At 37.0% G+C, this 25,152-nt stretch overlaps 1 protein-coding gene and 1 long non-coding RNA gene across 2 annotated transcripts in view; one reads left to right on the top strand and one right to left on the bottom strand.

Annotated features, from left to right (window-relative positions):
* Positions 1-25,152, bottom strand: part of LOC309387537 — a 482,764-nt gene that overhangs the window by 305,582 nt on the left and 152,030 nt on the right. The window lies entirely within an intron of this gene.
* Positions 8,126-17,894, top strand: TAL2 (TAL bHLH transcription factor 2). The gene is made up of 2 exons (XM_081941878.1): positions 8,126-8,954; positions 17,316-17,894. Exons 1-2 carry the CDS (start codon positions 8,699-8,701, stop codon positions 17,684-17,686), a joined length of 627 nt encoding a protein of 208 aa, XP_081798004.1. The 5' UTR covers positions 8,126-8,698; the 3' UTR covers positions 17,687-17,894.

Below are 25,152 nucleotides of genomic sequence, written 5' to 3'. Positions count from 1 at the left end.
TTTTTAGTTGCCATTTTGGTGCTTTTGTTAGAGAGCTTAGCTACTTTTCTCACTTTGGAAACTGGTGAATGAGGGTGGTGGTGGTGGGGTTGATGGAAGAATTTGCATAATCTGATTAACTGGGGATTATCCAAGGGCGTCTGAATGGCCTCCATGTGCTTGAGCTAAAATCTTTACTATTCATAACTCTCACCATATTGGAGAGAGACTGCACCTGCAGGCTGTCAAGACCTTCAAGATCTTTGGGGGTGGAGGGTGGCGGGATGCAGCGTGGAGCAGTGAGCAGATCCAAAAGGCAGGGAGGTGGCCTATCAGAGTCAAATGATCTGATGTGGATGCAACCTTTAATTGATCTGTTTGGATTATCCTGGAGGATGTAACAATAAAAGCTTGGATGAATACAAATGAATGCAGGTATACTGCTATTCCAGAGATGATGCCCACTTCAGACATGTATTTAGGCAAGGCTGCCATATCTGCTCTGTTCCACTCTCTTGGTTTAGAATGTGACTCTGGTTTCTTTTAGAAGTTGCAAGGCATAAAAACATGGTTTATGTTTCATTCCGCCCCCCCCCCCCCATTCTTTTGCAGAGAATGGAACTAGTTAGGCTTCAAAATGATGTACAGGGAACATTTGTGAATCTGTTCCTCCGCCAGAAATGTGTGTGTTGGTTGGATTGAGATTTCAATCCTTATCATTTTCTAACCCACCATGAAGTTTTTCAAAAGAGAAATCTCAATGAAACACACGCATATGTGAATGCCAATAATCCTATGCAGTTATAACCATATAATTATACAGTAGATGAATAACTTCTGAATAAACCTGCATAGCATTATGGACCATAGTAGAGAAAAGGAATTAGGAAAATGATTGTGATCAGTCATAATCTCTGTTCAAACCATGATTGTTAGCCAAGCTCCTTATGAAAATATTACTGTATGTAATATCTCTAGGCCTTCTGAGAAGGATTACCTTACATACTTCCTACAAATGTTGGGCAACATTTTCATCCTGTTTGGGCGAGAAGGCTGGGGATGATGGGAATTGTAATTCGGTCCTGGAGAACCCCAAGTTCTTCAATCTAATATTTAGATTGTCAAGTCTATTCTACATTCTCTGATATCTTCTGATAAGGATTTTGAGAAACAGCTGTGAAAAGTCATGGATTCTTTGGAGGGCTGTTTCCTCTGCAAGTTCTCTCACATTTTAGATCTGTGTCCTTCAGCCGTCCTGAAACAGCTCATATGTTAGTTTGGCTCTCAGGCTTGCAGGTCTAGCCAAAGTTTGTCAGATTAGTAGAAGAAATTATATGGCAGGACCTGGACCATGGCTAAACAGCACAGGAGGAAAAAAATCTGAGGTTCTTTCCATACTGCCCTTCTACAACCCTCCGAAACCCTTTCAAACCAATTTATGGCTCCCTTAGCTGTAGCTGAACTTGAAACACTGGGAAGCCCATGACAACTTGTCAACATTCTTTGCAGCGGAACAATGATAGAGGGTAAAAAACAATCCTCAAACAACAACCTGAACCTTCAGTGTACTAAAAAGGGGGAAAGCCACCATGGTGAACTTCAGTGTAAAAAAGGATGAACATTGAAATGATAATATGACCAGATCAGAGGTGGTATTCAGCCGGTTATCTTTGGTTTGGGCAAACTGGTAGCGGCAACTGCGGGAGGCCCCGCCTACTCACCTGACATCATGCCTGAGAACTGCACATGCGCAGAAGGTGGGTGTACATGCACCAGTGGTGGGATTCAAATACTTTAACAACCGGTTCTCTGCCCTAATGGTTTCTCCCAACAACCAGTTCACCAAGATGTTCAGAAACTTAACAACTGGTTTTCCCAAAGTGGTGCGAACTGGCTGAATCCCACCACTGGCATGCCCAGACGTCGCACGTGCGCTCACATTTGCAAACCTTTAGGGAAGATAAGTAAATCCCACTGCTGGACCAGATATAGACACTCCCACATAGCCAAGCGAAGCGAATGATGTTGCAAATGCCACAAATCATAGATGTTGGAATACAAATATATAATGGTGGCATCTATGTGATTCTTCATTGTATGATGCCATTACTGTACATGTATCATTATGGCATTACAGATAGTCCTTGATTTATGACCTAAGTTTCTGTTGTTAAGCAAGAAGAGTTGTTAAGTTAGACACACGTGATTTTACGATTTTGTTAGCCACGATTCAGAGAATTTCTGTAGTTGTTAAGTGAGTTGTGTGGTTGTTAAGTGAATCTGGGTTCCCCCATTGACTTTGCTTGCTGGAAGTCAGCTGGGAAGGTCACCAATGGTGATCACCAGACTCCATATCCCATAAATGTCTTTGTAAGTGCAAGGATTGGTTGTATGTCACTTTTTTCCGTGTCATTGCAAACTTTGAACAGTCACTAAATGAATGGTTGTAAGTCAAGGACTACCAACACCACAGTTTTCTGTGGATGTTGTTGATACTGTAGTGTGTGAACTCTGCAGGGAAAGAAGAGGTTCTCCTCAAGGGGGAAATGGTTTATTCTCAGCAATGTTTTTTGTTATCTGTATCACAACGGAGCTGATAGAAAACTCCACTAAAGGAATGATGCTGTGGAATCACAGGGAAATTAAGCTAAAACTTTGAACAGCACAAACCCTGTGTGTGTGTCTGTGTGCCTTGAGTTTGAAAGTTGCTCTGTAAGTTACAGCTGAGTATATTTATTTAAGCTGCTTGCTATATTGTTATGACCTTGTTATTTCTGATGATGAAAATCTATTACCGGTACCTCATAAACTTTAAGCAAGCTATGCTTGCTGTGGAAAGGACTTAATCTTTTTCTCTTATTTTTTTTCTTCATTAAATTTTAGCAAGTGTTTAGTAACCTCAGATACACTTTCGTTGGTAATCCCTGTTAACATTTCTTGGTTGAGTGTGTTCTTTGAATCCAGCCCAAAAATTTGACAAGTTTTAAGATCAGGAATTAAATTGAACTATATATCCCCACAATATATCACATACTCATTCCTGTTTTGGGTATCTTAATGACAATAAATTTTTAAGTTTTAAAGGTTATGACTGAGATTCGGTTTTGCAGTAAGCAGACGCAGCTGTTATATTACTTGCTATTTTTGTTTGAGAATGGTTTATGTTTACATTTCTTTGAAGAACAAATCCAGATTTATTATAATCTCTTATCATGATTTCTGTTGGTTACATCTACTAACAGATGGGCAAAGTTTATTTCATTTTATTTCCTCTAATATAAGCTTTTAAAGCCTTGATCTATAATCTGAACATTACTGTTTATTTTGTTAAAATAGGCAATATTTTAAAAACCACAGTATATATGTAACACAGAAACCACTCCCCAAAGCTGCCTCTTGAAACTTCTTTGGAAATACACTGACCCAAAGTGCCATTTCCAACTCCTTCAAATGTTTACATACCCTTCCTTCCTTCCTTCCTTCCTTCCTTCCTTCCTTCCTTCCTTCCTTCCTTCCTTCCTTCCTCCCTCTCTCCCTCCCACCCTCTTAAATATGACCTTGGGATGATCACAATAATTAAAATATATAATATATATTATAAATATAATATAAATTTGTAATATAAAATTTGAAACACACAAAAATTCAAATTCAAATAAAAGTTTTAACCCCCCCCCCCCATAAAAATACAGTATCTGGGATTAGACTGTTTCATTGGAGTACTAAAATAAGATATAAATTCTTTCATCCAATAGTTGCTCAACAGGAAGGGAGGAAGTTCAGATGAAAGGTTATTCAGTATTTGTGAGCCTGTTCCCACAACATACTTAACCACTTCAAATATCTTTAGTAGTTTTTAAAAATATTTTCCCAAGATATTCACTGCCTTAAAAATAACTTTTTGGGGGAATAGAGTCCCTGCTTACATATTTGTGCAAATGAGTCGTATTCTCTGAAACTTTACATCAGGAAAATCACTAGTCCCTTTCCATAGGCCAGGGGTGTCCAAACTTGGCAACTTTAAGACTTGTGGACTTCAACTCTGTTAAAAAGTCATTTTTACCTAGCATTTTCAGGACACTACTTTGAATGTGCCTTGAGGGACAGTGTAACATTGGTGCATAAGTTGGTTAGCGCTTCCTAATACTACGCATTGTGGTGAGGGAGGTTCAAAAGACATTAGGAATCAAAGTTTACCTACACTTCATGGAAACTGGATACTTCCTCCTTGACATTCCTCCTTCCTCCTGCCCACTTAGCCATCCTTGTAAAAGCTCTTGTGAAGGGCGACCAAAAGGTTGAGCAATACAATACAAGAGAGACAGACAACATCCATACACAATAAATATCACTGAACCAGTGTCAGTGTTTTCAGTCAAGTGCACCCCTGATTACAACCAGAATGTTCTGAATAATGATTTAGTTTGAGTTTAATGGTTTGCGTTTTGATTCAACACAAATCCGTTCCCTCGGCAAACGTTGCACAGGCAGCAGATGAGTGGATGCATTTATTTTGGGGAGTTTTCGGCACCTCGAGAGATATAAATGGGTCCTAGAGGAACACACCCTCCAATCTTAGAGACTGCTGGCCGGAACATCCCTCTGCTTCAAGCCGGGGATAAATAATGGGTTGGAGGTGGTTGGAGGTGAAGGTAGGCGCTTCGGGCAACTTTCCAATGTAAATTACATGGAAATGAGACTTCTGTGAGGCCAAAGGCCTCTTCCAAATGGGGCAGAGAGGGATTTAGTTAACATAACACTTGTGCTAAATGAAGCGGTTGACAGAGCTTTCAGCGGGCAAGTCTGTGGCTTTAATTTACCATGAGAAAAGAACAGCCTCCAGTTTAGTCCTTCAGGAGAGGAACTCACAAACACATGAATGTGTGGCTTGTTTTTCCAAGCCACTGAAATTTTAAGTGTTGACATTCTTGGACCATGTTAAATTTTTAAAAAAAGATTGTTTAAGTCCTGTAAAAAGATTGGTTAACGTCTTTAAACTCCCTCGGAGGTGAGAATTCCCCCCCTCCAATTTTATTTTATTACTTATTGTATATTGTTACTGATGCCTTATTTCTGTTCAGGATACATAATCGTACAGAATAATATTCACAAGTACTAGAAATGATTATATTAATTTGCTGGGCTTTTGAGATTCTTTAGTACTTTTAAAATGGTGGTGGTGAGGAGAGATTTTTTTGGGGGGGGGAGGGTTTGAGAGGAGCACAGATTTTATTATCCACTGTGGACAGAAATCCTGGGATTTGGTCCAGCAGATTTGAGGACAACTGGTTGGGGAAAGTTGTCTAATCTAGGTTTGCCAGGCTTTAGACTTTTGCATATCACAGCAAAGTTCTGAAATTTATAGTTCAAAATTTCTTGATAAGTTGAAGGGAGAAAAAAATCAGAAATAATAAGACAACCTGGAGGAGACACTGAATAAAAACATGCTGCAAAAATTGGATATTTTTGTACATAAGGCAAGGTTGTGCAACGTAGCCAGAAGTTTGCAAATTATCAGTTAATGTCTGGACATTTTTCAGGGGCTCAGCAAAGGCTATTTTTGCTTTGTATCTGGATCACATAGTGTAGTCCAGTGGTTCCCAAACTTTTTCAGTCCACCGCCCCCTTGGTGCTACAAACTGATCCTCAGTGCCCCCCACCCAGTGGTGGTATTCAAATTTTTTTACGACCGGTTCTGTGGGCGTGGCTTGATGGGTGTGGCTGGGGGAGTCATGTGACTGGGTGATTTGCATGAACGAATAAAGATAGTAACAGTAAAATTCAAAACTGTAACAATTAATTGCACATTTATTCAAAATCCAATTTAAAAACCTTTGTAGTTAGTTAATTCAACAAAATTGTTGAACATGATCCAGTGATACCAGGTTTTCAAAGTCTGATAGTCATTTATCAAGAACCTTAGTAACTAGTAACTTAGTAAACTTAGCAAAATTTAGTAACTACTTCACTGTTCAGTAAATTCTTAATGTGATGGATGGGCTTGATGAAGTGATACCAGTTTCCCAATGTCTGGTTTTAAGTCACTTAGCAGGAGTCTTAAATCACCAGATTCAGTAATCTGGAGTCATTTTCTTTGCTTGGAGACCACACTGAAGCCATGTTCCACCAAATATGATGTTGGAAATGCAACAAGGAGCTTCTTAACCACTGTCCATAGTGCAGGATAGCGATCAGAAATTTCTTTCTGTAACCAAAACTCTTGGTACGATTTCTTAAACAATGTCACCAACATTTGCTTGAATTATTTGATGAGATTATTGCATGGTACCTAGGGATTCCCAATATGGAAAGTGAGAATGGGAACATTTTAACAGATCTATATGTTCTTGGGTTATAATTTTCACTAAAGAACCATGGGGATGAAAAGGGAAATATAGACAATGGAGTCCAATCCCTTTCCTCAACAGTTTGGAAGCAAAGAATAACTCTAGCAAAATGTAGCCTTTTACCTCTTTGGGGAATCATTATTTTTATATCATCATCATCATCATCATCATCATCATCATTATTATTATTATTATTATTATTTTCCCAATACAACTCATGCAAAGGGTCATCCACAACTATATTTTCCACACTCATATTTGTGATTCCTTATAACTTCTTTAAACTAAACATTTTTAGTACAAATCAATGCATTGACATATATATCACTAATGCAGTTTCCTATCTCTTCCATTGACATAATTAACACCTTATGTACTGAATACAAGTATATCAAGTATAGGTTAAACATGAATTGAAAAACATCTAATTCAAATGTATAAGCTGTGAATTTATTATATAATCACAGGCAAACATTGCACTTATGCCTAGGTCCTCTACCCACGCACATTATAAGACAGATAAAACTATCTTAGCTGGCTGTTGTAAATATTACTCTCCTAATTCAACAAGAAATGCTACCGCCCCGCTGGCTTCTTACCGCCCCCCTAAGCCATCTCACTGCCCCCTAGGGGGCGGTAGCGCCCACTTTGGGAACCACTGGTGTAGTCTATTCTTCCTTTGGTAAACTAGAGGAGAGAAGGAGTATGGAATAGGACTTGAAAACCAGACCTGTTTTCTTGTCTTTCTGCAAGAGGGCTACTTCTTACCATTCCTGTTAGGTAGACCTATTTGTCCCAGGATAACGTAATAATAAAAGTTCAGCCAAGATATGTACTGTGATGGTATGTGAAATTGTTCTTGGGAAATAGGAGGAAGAGCTGAGGATCATCGTATAAAAGATATATTAGTCACCAAAAGATTGGAGAGCATGGGAAGAGTTTCAGAAGAGACCCTCTCCTAGGTTTCTGGAAAGTAAAAGTAAAAGAGGGGAGAAATATTTTCAATTTTACAAGATTCTGTTGATGAAACCTGTGATAGAGTTAGTACTCAAAGTTGTACTTCTTGCCTAGATTACCTTGAAGAGCTAACAAGATATTAGGCCTCTTCAAGTCCTACTCAATCTTCCACGCTGTGTGTGTGTGTGTGTGCACGCGCGCGCAATCCTTAAGCTTTTTAAAGAGAGATGTTTTGCACTTCTTCAAAACTTGGACTTTCCTGCAACATTAGGCCCTCTTTTTTCTCAAGATATGAGAGATATGCCTAGCTGAAGCTATTCTATACGCAGACAAATCAGAATAGGCTGCCTTTTCCAACTGAACTAAAGGTTCAAAGGGGAATTAATGGAATTGCCACACCAATATATCTGGAAATCACCAATTGGTATGGTAGGTATCAGTGGTGGGTTGCCAATATTTTTACTACCGGTTTGGGAGCTCTCCCGCAGGCGCTCCTGCGCGTGTGTGACGCTTCTGTGCATGCACAGAAGAGTCCGGATGGGTGGGTGGAGCCTCCCGCTGCTGCTACTACCAGTTTGCCTGATCTGGGCCGAACTGAAAGCAACCCACCTCTGGTAGTATACTGTACCATCAATTGGCATGGAAGCATATAACCACTAGATGGCAGCAAAGAGACATCCCACCCTCTGGGCTGATTGGTGGTCATTTGTATATTTACAGCCTATGGTAAATCCATAAACCACCAGCCTCCTCCAGTTCATCTCTGAGATTAAGGGAGCTGCTCTTGCTCTATATGTGAAATGCTTTGCACCTGAGATTTTTTGCCCATCAACATCTCTGAAGCAATAGATCATCTTTCCCCTACGTCCCTCATTTTCAATTGGACATCTAAACATACCTGCAATTGATATGAAATATTTTACTATTTTCATGTGTATCAGATACGAAAATGTTGCCTATCTTGTAAAAGGAACAGCCGTCATGATTCATAAAGGTTTCTTTTCATAATGCATTTAATTTATATATTAATTTTGGACAAGAGCACTCAGCTTCCTCTCTTGTAAAAGCTAGCTTTTCCCATCCTGCTCTCTCCCCCAAATCTGTAATCTAATTGTTGTGATACTTAATGAGGAGGAGTACTTGACACTGCATGTTGATTTGAATGCTTTGATGCACCAGATCCATAGCTGAACAATCCCTTTCCTGCTAGATTCCAAAGCAAAATTCGATCTTGGCCTGGCCCAGACTTAAAAGCTGCAGAATTTGCCGAGTTTGGGCTTTTTGGAAAACCCAAGCTTTCAGGCTTTCTCCTAAGTGTCCTGGATTTGAAGGAACTCTTGTGTTTTGGAACAAAGCATTGCACCGCTGGTTCCACCTATTCCCACTTGGGAGTAAGTAGGGAAGAAGATGGCAGCATGAAAAGAATCTCCCAGGAGATGTGGAATAAGCTGCCAAGATCAGCCACATTAGTGCTGACACGCGCCAGACAAAGGAGCCCAGATTCTATAAATGAGACGGCAGGCTGGGATTGGCATTTGGCTGGATTGTCAGGAAAGAGGCTCTGGCGATTTGAAGCTCAGAGACCCGAGAGCTGCGAAGAGGAGACGCTTGCCGACTTCAGCTGCTGTGAATATTTCTCTACAGCCAGATTCTCCTGTTTGTTTGGAAAAGGTAAATTGCAAACTATTTGTATTTCTTCCACCTTCCCTCCCCCCCCCCCAGTATTTGGGGAATTTTGTCTTCTGAAAACTTCCCTAAATAAAGGCGTACTCAAGGTTTTCAGGTGCACCACAGCAGCTTTTCATGTTTTCCTGGAAATGCCCTTTGCCCTCACTGCATGTTTGTTTTTGTTTTTTTTTAAAGTGAGGACTCTGGTCTTCCCTATGTTGACATGCGTGATACAAAACCCCAGTGTGATCTTGCTGAGGCAATGTATGAAATGCCTCCGCTTAACAGATTGCCTGCCTCAATTATTTTTTCAGATTGTTGTTTTAAACGCTGTAATTACAGACTTAACTAGTTGAAGGTCTGACTAACATCCCATAAATGGGAACATAAAGATAAAACAGCAACTTTAGGAAATCACATTCTTAAGGTTTATAAGAAACCTCTTGGGATTTGATCACTCGTTGCATATAAAATGAACAAACTAGTTCATGAGACATGTCTGTATATTTACAGTATTTCACCTAACCTTTTAATTATTTCAAGAGATAGAATATAAATTTGTAATGCGGCATTTCATGTAAATTCCTGATGTTAAAACCATTGTAATAATGGCTCTGTATGAAATGAGTACTATTGAATGCTACTGAAATAATGCTTATTCTTTTGAAGCCTATTTCTCTATTATATTTGAAGAATTGGGTACTTCTGATTAGAATAATAACAAAAAATCAATATCTATTCCATCAACAATGTTGAATTGATCAAATTTAAAAATTAAGTTAATAGTCCCCAGGCTATTAAAAATGTATCAATGACAACCAAACAAAGCTTATATTTGGAACTTTTACTCACAATATGACAGCAATCAAACAAAATCCATATTTAATCAAAAGCCATTTCAGCATTATAGGAAAAAATGGCAATGCAGAGGTGCTAATATAATCACCAACAGCTTATTTTAATGGAAAAGCATGTCAAAACATTTGCCTTATAGCAATATGTTATTACAGGCACATAGGAATTTGCTGAATATATGCCACATATTTTATCCAATCAAGAGCCATGAGGTTTTCAGCGAGAATGATTTAAGCCCATCTTTAATTCTCTCCCTGAAAATGAGGGGCATGAACAAGAAATTTAACATGGCGGAATCTTCTCAACACCTTTCCCTAAGTATCTTACATTGACTCTGCTCTTCAGAATTCTAAAACCCAAACCTGACCTATTCACAAAAATACCACTTCTAGAAGTATATCTAACTGAAACCTGGTGCAAATGGCAGATTACGATTTGCAATCCAGACACTGCAAGACACCACATAAAAGCACTCCTGCTGCTCATTGCTTTGGCTAAGGCGAACCAACGTCAGGGGACTGAGTAGTAATTTTTATGGAGAAAAGCATGAATGAGGAAGGGATTAAATCCTACTTCCTATATCTTGGTCTTGATATGAATCCCTTCCACGATACACACACCTGAAGCTGAAGTTTACAAAACTCTTATAGGAAATATTCTAATATCATCATAGTCACTTTTTGTTTGATTGCACCTGAGTTCAATTCACATATGATTGTGGTATGTGTATCTTTGAGGTCAAAGATAGTCTGGTTTGAAATTCTGCTGTTGGAGAAAGAGGTAATTGTTCCCTGGAACTACTGTATATAAACACCTTCTTGGGGTGATTTGGTTAGAAAAAAGGAAGAAACGGTTAAACTACTTTTCCTCTATATTGGAAGCAAGAAGGGGCTATATTTTACCTTAGTTAGTTATTCTCCCACTCTTTTTTGTTCAGAAAAGCTTTCCTCTGCATAATTAACATTATTTTGAGGAGGGCTGCATGATAATTTTGATTTATGCTATACTTTTATATGAATCAAATAATAAATTTACAAAAAAAAATCCTACTGGAAACAGTGAAGACATCATTTTTGAATAGATGGATTTGCAAACGAGTGTCTCTTCTAAACACTACCAAATGACTGCTTTCTCCTTTCTTGTACAGTGAATGTTATTTTTTTTTTAATTTAGCTTGTTTTGCTAGATTTTTAATTGTTATGTTTCTGGTAATTCAGATAAAAGCAACCTATTAGGTGAATTTAAGTATCACTTTGAAAGCAGTCCCATTAAATTCAGGAGCATTTAATTGCTGCATGATTACTCTAATCCAAAATTCTGCAGGTATTTCTTTTTTCTTTTTAGTAAAGCATAGTTCGAAGTTGAGGTACAAATTCTGAAGCCTCTGACTTGAAAAAAACATATTTATTTTTTATTTTTGTTTTAGATTTTAAAATGTAACTGCTTAAAAATGTATGCTTATAGTTTGTACCTTCTTATTTTTATTACTTGTTTCTAATTAAAATATAAATTCGGTTAGGTTTCTGTGTTTCCAAATCAAGATAAAATAGGAATGCAATTTTAAAAAAAGATGCACACATCAAGAGCTGACCCTATGAAGAACAGCTAAGACTGAAGTTGTGGTTGGATCTTATGTATACAGAACCAGTATTCTCAGTGACATGAGTCCAGTTTGATAGTGTTTTACCAACAAAAGAGAAGATATGTAGTGCAGAGTTGAATTGTGGAGTCCTTGGTACTCTCTGAGATGGTAGTTTGGCTACTAATGTTTCATTAATCGACTAGGTAGCATCTTCAGTGTTTGAAGGGAATGGCGAGTGGTAATGGTGTCTACTCTTTGTTTATATATAATAGCTTGCCCAGTCAGATTTAGTGCAAATGTTGTTTTGTTGGTGGAGATGTTGTGTTCTATTTCCATTCTCCATGAGGATAGGCAGGGGAGCATTTAGTGGTTTTTCCAAGGACTTTCAGGGAAGACATAGGTCAGACCATCCTTCCGGGTGATCCCAGGAATAGCTCAACATTTTTGTTCCCAATCAGATTATATGCTGACTCCATGGACCAGCCTCCTGGGTTGTTGTTCAGGCAGAGCGGACTCCACCCCACTTTAGTGTCCCTCTATCCTCCTAGGGTGCTTGGATTCCATTTGGGTGGCTCTCCATCTATTTATAATCCACTCAGCCAAGGAGTTCTGTCAGCCTTGCATCCTTGAGCATAGGGTGCATTCATTGTTGATGGTAGGCTTCTGTGATGGTGCTGCCAAGGATATGTATGTGCAGCATACCATTAGAGTTGTGGATACACTTGTTCACATTGGTGAGAGTCTGTCACTTTAAGATTCATAAATAGAGCAATGTCTACAAATGCGAAGAGTAATTTTTTGTTATTCATTATCAAGTTGGTGTTCATTGTTAAGCAAGAGGATATACCTAGATTTTCTCCAGAAGATTTGTCCATATTCTGGTCCTTCGGGTCTTCTACTAATTAACCCATCATAGCTGAAACTGACTCCATCCACCTTGTTATTGGTTGTATCCTCTTCCCCCCCTCTTTTTCCAGCATTAAGCATTAAGATTGTGATTTTAAATTTCTTCCTGAATTTTAAAAATGGTTGCTTTTAATAGTTTACGGATTGACTCTTTGCTCATGAAAGCTTTAAGGAAAAGTTCCTGGGATGTATGTTTTCATTAGATATGCTTTCAGTTGCAATTCAATTTTTTTGTGTTTCGGTTGTGTTTTGTGTTTGGGAGTTTACTGCTGACTATCCAGAACAAAAGAATTAAAACAGTGTTGGGATTTGCTGAGAATAAACCATTCTTCCTCACTGATGCTGCCCTAAGAACATTCAACACAAATTTCCTTGATCTGTGTCTTAGGAAAGAGAAGTGCAGAATTCCACAAAATATATTCCTACTTTAAGACACATAACAAAACACCCTTTTCTTCCAGGGATTCCCATATATGTCCTTCCTTGAGTAACCACTGCTGTTCTTTAAAATATATGATAAAATAGAAAACAACTTCCCTGGAGGGTCTACAAGGGTTATGTATGTATATCTATTGGTTTCTCCTCCCTGACTGCTTTCATTCCAACAATAATCAAGGACACCTCAGACTGTTAAAAATGTGTAATTTTTACTTATATTATTACCATTTTTCCCCAGAGTTGAATACTTTGGCCAACAGTCAGCTAAGTGCTGCTAGAATATTTTTTACTAAACTGTGAAACAGAAAGAAGTAGCTAGTTTCACTGGCATATTTTGCTGAGAACATGGCAACCGAAGCAGATAAAGGGTTTTATATACTCTGCTTTCTTAATGCAGGAAAGCAAGGGGCTCTGCACACAAAATAATACAATTTGAGTGTGTTGCTCAGACTCCTAAACAACTCAGTCTTCATTATCCATGCATTCAATTTGCACAGATTTGCTTATTGGCTTCTATAAACGTGTAGCCCATCTTTAATAAAATATAAGTTACACGCATCTATGCGCAGCCATGTGCAACCAGGAAAAAAGAGCCTTACCATGCAGCTTCAATACAATGGAAACCACATTCTTATTCTTGTGTTTGTTGTGTTAGCAAATGTCCACATCATTCAAATAATAGGTCATGTGATCCCATTAAGGCCAATACCTCAATAATCAGTTTATGTTTTTGTGGCAGATTTTCAAGAACATGAAACCCACAGAGAATGAGGAATGAATGCACAGTATGTTAATTTCCGTGACATTCCATTCCGATCCATCATTCCCATCTCAGAGACTACAGTTATTTAATTTTTTCTGTAGTCTCTGACTAGGCTCCTTTTTCTATGAGTTGTCCTGGAGTGCTTTCTTAATTTGTTCCCCTTTGTATATTATTTATTTATTTATTTATTTATTTATTTATTTATTTATTTATTTATTTATTTATTTATTTATTTATTTATTTATTTATTTATTTATTTATTTATTTACTTATTATTTATTTATTTATTTATTTATTTATTTATTATTTATTATTTATTTATTTATTATTTGTATATTCAGTGTTGTTGTTGTACCCTCCCCCTGTAGAGGTTAAGAGAGGTATGGTACCATTTTGGTTCCTCTGGTACTGAGACCAGAATATGTTTGGTGCAGTGTTTAAGACATGAGGTTAGAAAACCAGAGACAATGGGTTCTAGTCCTCCTCCCTTAGGCACAAAGTCAGCTCAGTGACCTGGTGCCAGTCATTCTCTCTCAGCCTGAGGAAGAAGGCAGTGGCAACCTACTTCTGAAAACCTTGCCAAGAAAACTGTAGAGATCGGTCCAGGCAGTCTGTCCCTTCTCTTTAAATAATTATGTTTTAAGAGGTTTGATGAGCCAACTGTATTCTTGATATCAAGCTTTGTGTAAGGCTTTGGACCTACATGGTAGTTCTGGAGAACTTCCCTGTCTGTTTTCTGGCTGCCATATAAACCTTGCTGTATAGGACTCTTTGGAACCCTTGCTGGATGTCTTTTTTGGAGTGATTTTTCCTAAAAAGAACACATGGGTCTGAATTGTTGGAATACTTCTCTGCCAGTAAAAACAACAACAACAACCAGACTTTCCAGCCGTTTCCTTGTGTGCCATCTGAAACAATACAAAGAATACAAGGACAACACTTTACTAGAATATACTGCATGCTATTAGCTTTTAATGAATACACTTAGATACTTGCCCTTCAAATAAATTGCTTTTAGAGTTCACAAAGAGTATTTGTATAGCCCAGCCTATCTCAATCTTATTTACATTAGTGGAACTCTAAATTGGTCATAATTAATTCTTTTTATGGTGCTTCTCAGGAGTAACTTAATTTGAATTCTACATTCGCTACAATTATAATTTTTAAAATCAGCATCACAATAGAACAGGGAAGCAGAATAACAGCATCCGTGGGGATTGCTCAGAAGACCCCCAAATCACCAACCTAATTTAGACCATGGTGGAATCTCAATGTCACTTGAAATACTGCATGATTTGGGATATGCTGTTTGTTGTTGCTCTATAGTTTTCTGATGGCATAGAACAATTAAGCAAACCATTACTGGGTAGCGCAACCAGGGTGTGAATAAATGGTTTGGGTTTCATGCCTGGTTGCCATAAATGTTCTTCTACTCCCATCTTATGAAAGAGCAACCAGGAACAGCTCTTTATGAAAGATACCCAAGATGGAGAAAGAGGGTATTACTGTTTGCCGATCTTGTTCAAATGTCAGAGATACAAAGGTGCATTTTTAAAACATGCCTTCTAAGGGAGGAAATCACAAAGCCTGCTATTTGCTCACAGGGCTTGTATTGACAAAAGAAGAGCACCAAAGAAAGAAAGTGAGACAGCTCTTGCTGCCCTTCTGCAAATAGTGCTGCTTACACTGGAGTGCTGTGCTAATGGGAAGTTACAGGCTTTTCATTTACTACAGTATTTAATGTGTTTATGAAGTATATTAATTTGGTACCTAAGCAAAAGAAGAGGGATACTGATTTAGACTGGCATTATGGATTTCAGTTATTATTATTTGTTCATTTATTTACTTCTCCATTGGAATTTGTGAGCCCAACTATGCTGCACTGTACTAGTCTTATCCTTTCAGGATTAATCGTACATATCCATGTTCTTTTCAGATCATATAAATCCATGTAACAGAGTCTATAAAGCAAGGGGTGTCCAGCCTTAGCAACTTTTGAAATTTGTGAACTTCAACTCCCAGAATTCCTCAGCCAGCATGGGGAAGTCTGGAAGTTGAAGTCTACAAGTCTTAGAGTTACTGTTTATATCTCTGGCGATCTGCAGGCCAGATGCGTCATGTGCAGGCCACGCCTACCCCAGCTCCGTGAATGGGAAAAACATCACCAAATGTCACGTGACGGCAGCATGATGCTGTGAGTTTGACACCCATGGCACAGAGTATATAGCATTTTTCTGCTGAACCTATTGGAATTACAAAAACCCTTAGATCTCCACCCAATCCAAAAAAAGGAATAAAAGATTAGCCCCCATATCCCACATTTTCAGACCCCATTGTCTGTCTATATGTCCATCTTTCCATCCATTCCTCCATCCATCCATCATCTTTCTATCATCACCTATCTACCTAAATCTATCTAAAATAAAAATGACTATTTTCCTCTACAGCAACAACCTTGTATAATAATTTGGGCCAAGAGAGACCGATTTGTCCCAAATCACCCAACCAGCTTTCATACTTAAGGAAGGACTAGATACATGTCTCCAAGTTTCTAGGCTTAATTTACTACACCAAACTGGCACTCTGTACAAACAGCTGTATGAACTGATTTTTGTTTTGTTTTTTTGTAGCAGAAGTGATTCTGAAGCAGTGCAAAACTGTCATGTTTCTGACAAGAAAACACAAGTATTTCTCATAATTCAGATAATTTTTAGTAATTTACTACTTCACAAAGATTGGTACATCTTAAATATATTCCATTTCAGCGGCAATTTGTGTCAGCTGCTACTAAGCAAATATACTTAGCTAGTAGAAATGAGGGAGAAAACAAATGACAAACATGAATACATGGCCTACCCATTTGTTACTGTTTAAGGTCAATGACAAATAATAATTTATGCTACAAGTTGTTTAGCAACTGTCTCTTTAGGGACCATTGGCAGTGATGACAGTGATGACAAAGTTATTTTGTGACCAATCCTTTCATTTACAGGTCTGTAAAGCAAAGGAGAGATGACGTAAAATCATAAGCATAGCAATAGCTTTACTTAAAACTGCTTTGCTTAAAAAATGAACATTTTTGTACTTCCTTGTGTTTCCCTGAATTTTGCCATATGAAGCATTCTAGAGAAATTCTTTATAGATGTTTTGCCGAAAACAGAAAAAAAATGAATCAGTGATTTATGGATTTGATTATTAGAAGGGTAAAATATGGGAAGAAGGAAATCATAATGTAAATGAAAGATGAAGGACTGATGATAAATGTATACAGAACGGCTTTGAAGATTGAAAGCCACTTCTTTATATTTTTTCTTTTCTTCTTCCTTGTTCCTTTCTTTATCTTTTCACTACTTTTCTTCACTCTTTTTCTCATTCTTAAATTTGTACTGCTGTTATTATTGCACAAAATTCTTCCATTAGAAATAAATAAATATATCTGGAGAATGCTTATACATCCCTTTGTGCATGTTGGTTGGTCTCAATAAAAGAAACATCATGCTTTTGGCATAAGGAAGCACCTTATAGATTCAGTATCTACAATATGGCTACATGTAAGCATAGATGCTACAATAATAATAGAAGTCTTTGCTTAGAATCAGATACCTCTGAATACAAATGCAGGGGCAATACTACATTTGTATCAGGTAAGGTATCTCCTGCTGGAGGCCCTGTTATTAAGAAGCTTTCATTTTCAATATTTAGTACTGTAACTCAACTCTTGGAGTCATACCTTGTACCTCATTTACAGTTGAATGAGCCATTGTGTCTCTTTATTATGTCTTTTCTAATGTTATCCCTCCTCCTCTCATTCTCTTCCTAGCTCTTCCAATCTTGAGGATGACCAGAAAAATCTTCACCAACAGCAGGGAGAGGTGGAGGCAACAAAACGTCAACAGTGCCTTTGCCAAGCTGAGAAAGCTGATTCCCACCCATCCACCTGACAAAAAGTTGAGCAAGAATGAGACTCTTCGCTTAGCCATGAGGTACATCAACTTCCTCGTCAAGGTCCTTGGGGAGCAAGGACTGCCGCAAACTGGTGTGAATCCACGAGAAAGGATACTGGGCCTGTTCCAGCAGAATCCACATTTGGAACACATGGAAGAACTGACTCTCCTTGAAGACTCTGAGGTCCCTTCCCCCAACACAAGCAGCAACATCCCAGAATGCTGGTCAGAAACATCATCTCCATAATCAGTCAGTCAGGATAATCATCCTGACTACAATTTGATAGTTCCCCTTGATACCAGTTGTGGTAGTTGTTTGTTTCTATACAGTGTTAATCTATTTATTTATTTATTTATTTATTTGATCCATCTTGGTCTTTTAAAACTCAATGTACTTTATGTAAGAGTTTCTGAGGAAGAACATGGCTTTCAATAATTAAAAAGGATTCCAGTGATCTAATCGGCTGTAAAGGGTTTTGATTTTGAGTGCAAGGAACTTTGACTGGGCCTACTGAAAATCGCCAATTGTGACAAAGAAGTGAAAATTGTCAGGGTCAGTAGCTTGTGGCTGAGTGACACTGTACGTTTTAAAACAACTGGCTAGGAGCTCTGGGAATTTCAGTTCCTGATGATTTGGCTGCTGATTGACAAAGGTTAATTGAAGATCTAAGTCAAACAAATTCTGCAGTTGTGCATCTTCTTCTGTGGTAAAACAAATCCCTTTCCACTTCCTGTAACATACCACAGTGAACAACTGATTATTTCTTCCCCACTTCCTTTCTTGAGGGAAGAAACCACATAAATTGAGCAGCCACATCTACAACTACAACTGTGAACATCTCATTGTATCCATTTCAAGAGATGTGATAACACTGCCTACTATAAAGTGGGTATTTTACAACACTATAAATTGGTTATTGTAAAAGAAAATATCTGGAGCTCCAGAGTCAAGGCTATTCATTTTTTTAAAAAAACTTTTTTTCATTTAAGATACTTTAATGTCAAAGTTAGTTGAACACTGCTAAGGTCTTCTTCTCCTTTGCCTGCAATGCCCAGTTCAGTGTAATCTTTATGCTAGGATGTGTGCACTTCATTTACTATTTTTCCTCCGGTATATGTCAAAACCGGAGGGAGATAAAACTTTAACCAAAACAGAATGCATAGAGAATACATCTGAGCAGATGGGAATGGATGTCCATTGTGCTTGCTCAGATTTAATCAACAGATGCCTATCTTAAATATATATATTAGGCATACCAGGGGTTGTAACACAAACACACACACACACACACACACACACACACACACATATATATATGGATTTTAGCATTATTTCAACTGGATTTATAATGTGAAGAAAACCACTCTTAAATTTGGCTGGGATTACACTTTCCAGAACATTTGCAAATAAAAAATAACTAAATAATTTCAAAAGCACAGCTTAATAGAAAAACAATTGTTTCATTTGTTGTCAGTGACATTTTGTAAACCAGAGGTACTATTTAATTGCCTTTAAAATAAATATAGGATCACACGAAGCATTTATGGATTTCTTTCTATTTCACTGCATCTAACCTTCTGCATAAACTGCCCCAAACTGGGTGCCATTCATTCACTTAATTATCAACATTGGATACAGCCACTCCCAAGTTTCTAATTTTTTAAAATACTTCATAGTTCAAAGTCAAAAGTCTTCTTCAGTTAAAAACCACTATTTGAACTCTAAAATTAACAATGTTATTATTTTTAGTTTAATGATAAAGCAAAACCTTTAAATGGGGAGGATGAAACTCTGTGACATGTGTGTTTCTAGCTAGGTGGCTTTTTATTTTACCATTTTCCATTTCTTTCACTGCAACTCTGATATCATTGGCCCTGTCAAGTCCCTCCCCCCACATACATACGTACATACACACACACAAACACACACACACACGTCATGAAAACTACAGAGGTGAAAGGCAGAGGTGAAGCTAAGACTTCTATAGGGCAGCAGGTCGGGCAAATTACTTATAAAGGATTTTCCCCCCTACAAAGTGATCTAAAGCCAAATGATAATAAATTTTTTGCTCCTTGGCATATTTTTTCATCTTTCATGCCAAGATTTTATTTGTTCATAGGCCCATTTGCTTTATGAAAGATAAAAATGCATTTTTCTCAATAAAAGCATGCAGATTACCGTAAATTGTACATTGTATTAATGGGTAGTATGCCAATAAATGAATTAATGAATTAAACTTCAGCTAACTAAAAAAAATCACTCCTAATACATTTTAGAACATTATGTACTCAGTTATAACCTTCTTCAATCCCCCTGTAATTGTTTTATTTTAAAAATATGCTTTAGGGAATGGGAAATAAGATGTATGATAAGCTTAAGCCTAGAACTAAATTAATAGAGGTAATAACATCTTTTTTATACTAATTAAGATTGTTCTACCTCACCAGTACTATTGTTACTGCATTCCAGCTGAGCCAAATGAGTTTAATTTAGTTTATTAACAGTCATAGACCGAATATACAGAAACACCTTACAAATATATTACTCTGCATCCACTTAATAAAGGAAAAAGAGCTATTCACGCCTGACGATATACAATACATTTAGAAAAACAATCAAATCCAAAAATTTCTGGTTGATTCAAGGGTGTTATAAAATTTGTCTACACTTTTGGAGACTTCTCCATCCTGATTGCCAGTAGAAATGCAAAAATGTCATATGAAAGCAGTCTAATAGTTCCTAATTAGACTGGAGATTAACTCTGCCCTCCAAAAGTGATAGAACATTTCAGAAGCTGGGATTATACCGACATGTGACAAGTTAGTTTTACACTGCTGATCATGTGCGGTTGCTCTAGCAGCCCTGCCCAGCATGAGAGGAGGACCCAGAAGTTCTGACCTTTAATGTATGCGCTTGGCTGAGCAGGCAATGGGATGAAGCTACCCCTTGTAAGATTATGGCTGAATGCCAAATGAGACATAGAGTCCCTGATGTTGGGCACTCACCAAGTTGAGGAGATTCTTATAGGGCTACTGCGGAGGAAATAAAGTGTTTGCACTGATTATACTATCTGCTCTTTTCTAGCTCCAAAGAATGATTTTACATCATTTCAAGATGGGGCAAAAATTATAGGAGTAATAGCAAGATATAATAGAGGAAAGAAAGAGTAATAGCAAAATGTAATAGAAGGGGTTTTTTTGCAACTCCTATGGCGCTCAACAGCTAGTGTTCTTTACACGGAGAGCCCAGTAGACCATTAATACGGATGTGGGGTGAACAGTCATTGTGTATTTTCTAACTCATGGCTTATGACTTAGCATTGTGGGCAAAGGAAATAATAATGTCTTCTTTCAGCACATTTAGGTTAAGAAAAAAGATGGCTTAGTGCAATGTATGAATCCTGAAATTTCCTTTCTTAAATTATTGTTAACATTGGAAGAGAAAAGGTTTAAATCAGTGGAGTGGGACGTGGGAAAGACTGGGAATGGTTTAAGGAACTCCCCTTTTGAGGTTTTCTGTAATTCTAGTCGCCTCAAAAAGGACCACATTTATCAGGGCTCTAGTGTCAAATTCTTTTCCCAAGTTTAAAGCCTTCATCTACAATATTATCAGAATTGTGAGGATCTTAAAATACTGTTCCAGGGGCCATATTAAGACAGCAGAAATCCTAGTGCAGAAAGTTTTATTCCAGAGTAAATCTTGCTGAATTAAGACGCTAACAATTTTGCATTTGAAGTAACAATGTAATCCTGAGAATTGAATAGCGACTATAGAAATTACTATGACTGTATTTAAAAAAAAGAACAAAAAAGGGAAATCTTAGAAACATCTTTAGGTCTGAGAAGGAAGACTGAGAAGGAAGGACAGCATGGTGGAGGGGGAATAGAATGGAACCATTGGCAACCTATTGAGCCCATCTCTTTCTTCCTTCAAGATACACTGATCGCTTTGTCCCATTTTTTCCTCTCAGAAGCTGATCCTATTCATTTTGGAAGTCAAATTTTCTTTTGTCAATACACTTATGTTCTGTTCAATTTTCAACAGTTACCCTGCTGATGGATAGAATCTCAAGCTCTTTTATATATTTTTCAGCATTCTCTTGTGTTAGAAATTATTAAAAAGTTTAATATTATTATTATTATTATTGTCTAAATACACAGTAGTCACATCTTTTGTGACTATAGTTAAACATGTAGATTTGATGTGTGAAAATCTAACAGTGATTCATGAGATTCTGGTACTTTTAACAAAGAATTTATGAAGAAATTCTAAAACTGCTATTAGAACTATAGATGATACATCTTACTAGTTAAATAATTTCAATTATGTCTCAAAATATCTATGTTTGTATTGGCATTGTCCATTTTAACTTTTATTTCTGACAATTAAAACTTTCCAAATACACCAAACAAATGAAAAAAAAATATGTTGGCAAATCAATGTTCTGGTGCAAAAACAAAAAGTAAATATTTCATATTATAGTGAGAAAAGTAAATGTAGTATTTCTTAAGTATCCTGTCTTATTACTGTATATCTTCTTGCTATTAATATACAATGTGTGTTTTTAACTAAATGTCTCTACCAAAGATTTATTTTGTTGGCACTTTTTATGTTTTGTAAGCTCCCCTTTGTTTGGCCAAGAATCTTTTATATATTTTCTTGTACATTTCCCTATTTAATCCTAATATATTAAAAAGATTTGCAAAATCAGTCTTTTTTATATTAAAAATGCAATGTCTTAACTGGCATTTTGTTAAGAGCTGAACTGGTTTTCTATTTTCTCTCTGCTATTGGAAACAACAGAAGCATGTGAATATTAAGCTATCTTTGCAAGGAAAAAACTCTGGATGCTTTGTAATTTTGCAATTTTTTAAAAGAAGTGTACAGATTCAGTGGATAAGCAAGCAAGAAGACAGCACTAATTTGAAAGCAGCATTGGTTTTTTATTTAGTTTCCTGGGAATTACTTTTGTCAGGCAGAAACCAATTATCTACACATTTCACATTTCTCCATCCTGTGCAACGAAAACAGATTTTGAATTTGCTAAGCAGTCAAATAGGAACGCCATAAAGTAGGCTAGATTAATAAATAATCAGTTTTCAGAAATACAAACTCTGTAGTCCATTATTGCCTGAGATTTGTATATTCAAATAATGTTTACTAAATAGTGTTTAATACTTTACATTACACATTAAACCACATTGAAAACAAACATGAATCCATCTTTATGACCATATGTACTAGAAATCCACTTTGGGTATAGTAACCATGTTTTCGTGAAAAACATAACAGGGCAATTTGAAAAAAAAAATCAGAAGGATTAAAATGTTATGTATGTAACTTTGCTTCAGAAAGGAAAATTCAAGAGCAAAACCAAGAGAAACTTTACAAAAATTGATATTCTAATAAAAAATATCTAAAATCAAACACTATTGTGTAATTAAATAAGCCAAGACAATTCAGTCTGCATATTTTGCATAGTGGGGACTAGAATTGCTGTCACTAAGCAAAACAGTCAAAGACTAATGTCACATGAGCAGATCATTTAGCAGTGGCAGCTCTGGTTTTCCCAGTTGCTGTCATTCAGGGAGGGCCACGCCGATCTTTAAGTGAGAACCTCATGTGACTACAACTTCTGACTTCTGCCAACTTCCTCATTGACTTTGTTTCTGAGAAGCTAGCAGGGAATCTTGAAAAACATGATCATGACGATGGCTCTTTGCAACAGCTGAAACTATGAGGATCTGTGATAAGTACCACTTGTTCAGCACTATTGTAAACCCAAATGAATAGTTGTATCCTGAGGACTAGCGGTAAATGTCCGTAATAGTAATATAAATCATATGGTCCTTGTAACTATAGGCAAACTGGGAAGAAATGAATAAACTAGTGAGTATGATATCTTTATAAGTCACTAGTGCTAGATGAATATACTTTCCCCCCACTTTACATTACTGTTTTACTTTTAAAAAAATGGAAATTTATTGCTCATAAGAGAAGTCAATCCATGACAGAACAAATAATATTTTAGGCCACTTCAGTGACAGCAAAGTCTCCAGATCTCTTGAGTGGGAAAAATGCTTCAAAAATTAGAAAGAGAGCGAGAACGAAAAGGCTCATTTGGTATTACAATGATAAAGCCTACCTGAGATTAGAATGTTAAAATGGAGCGTAAAGGGGTTATCATAGCTGCTCAAATAACACTCTGCCTTGGGGTTGAAGATTGCACCCACATTCTCCCTAGAGCTGCTGGGATGAAGAAACAAACAACAGTTGATTTCTTCCCTTCCCAGTTTTTGAAAATATAAAATCCAGTTTAGTCAAACTCTAATGCATCCTGAAATCAAACATGTTGGTTCCTTTGTAGGTGGCATAAAGGTATGTTTTGTATCTAATGTATCTGGGAGTCATTTCAGAGAGTGTATTGGAGAGAAAGGTAAATAAAAAAGCCATCAGAGAATTGTGGGAGATGACTAAGTGAGGATAGGAGTAAACAGCACACATCTGATATATTCTTTTATCATGCCACCAGAAAAAAGAAAACAAGTGAATAGACAGCTTAACTTTTGACCCTCGAGGTCAGAGGTCATGTAAAAGTCACCTTGGACATACTTTTTCATAGTAATGATTGTACTTTTAAAACAGCAGGTGCTTAACCAGAAATGGGAAGAGGAAGGTGAAGGTGATCTTTAATATTTAGATACACTCATCCTTTTTTGTCTGTGTAGGATAGCCAGATTGCAAAGGTCAACTGTTGTATATTTTAATAAGCAACTGCCATGTGTTGTTGTTGTGGTTTTTTTGCTGCTGCTGCTTAGCAACCAACTATAAAATACTACACAGGAAGGACATACCTGTCCTGTCCAAATCATAGAATTGGAAGGAATCATTAAGTAATTGACTATTGCAAGAAAAGGCCAACTGTGGAAAGGCTCCAGGTAAACATAACTTCTTAAATAATATTTTTTCCAGATGTATGCAACACATCCCAATATCTCACAATATTCACAGAAAGGTTATATTTTGCATAGGAATCATTAGAACATCTATCTCTTTCTGCCTTTGTCTAGCACCCTATTAATAACCCTTCTGATATCATACACCCCTAGAATAGTAGCTGTAAGAATAGCTAATAAGAATAGCTAATGTAAGCTATTAGATATCAGATGTATCTAACACTGTGATTACATATACTAGGCTTAGATCCAAACCCATAAAAAGCATTTAAGTTGGCTTTTGTTAGGAAGGTATGAAGAAAGGTTTTATAATATCTGCTGATGTCATTTGTGATGGTTTTGCAATACAATTAAATATGAGGTGTATATTTTTGCATCTGGATAGCTTGCTTTTTGCAACAATGTTTTATCTCTAAACAAATATAATGCCACAAAAGAAGAATGACAAACAGAAAGGCAGAGGTTAATCAGGAACTATGATTAGACCGCATTTATTATGGTTTTCAAATTATTCCCGATAAAGCTTAATAGTGCTGACTATTTCCTTCTCTTTGTTTTTAAGGTACATAGTTTCCTGTTTAGAATTTCTCCCTAGGCTGTGCTGTGAGACTATGAAATAGTGGAAGTGGTAGATATTGCAGTCTGCATAACCACCAAGATAGAACAAATGCCGCAGAAATACAATCCATTCCATTTTAATACAATCTATTCAGCTCTCTTACTCCATAATATATGGGGGCAGGCAATTTTAGAGGC

This window comes from Natrix helvetica (assembly GCF_964273705.1).
Source record: "Natrix helvetica genome assembly, chromosome: 2".
Classification (NCBI taxonomy): Eukaryota; Metazoa; Chordata; class Lepidosauria; order Squamata; family Natricidae; genus Natrix; species Natrix helvetica.
This window is presented reverse-complemented; position numbering and strand designations above follow the sequence as displayed.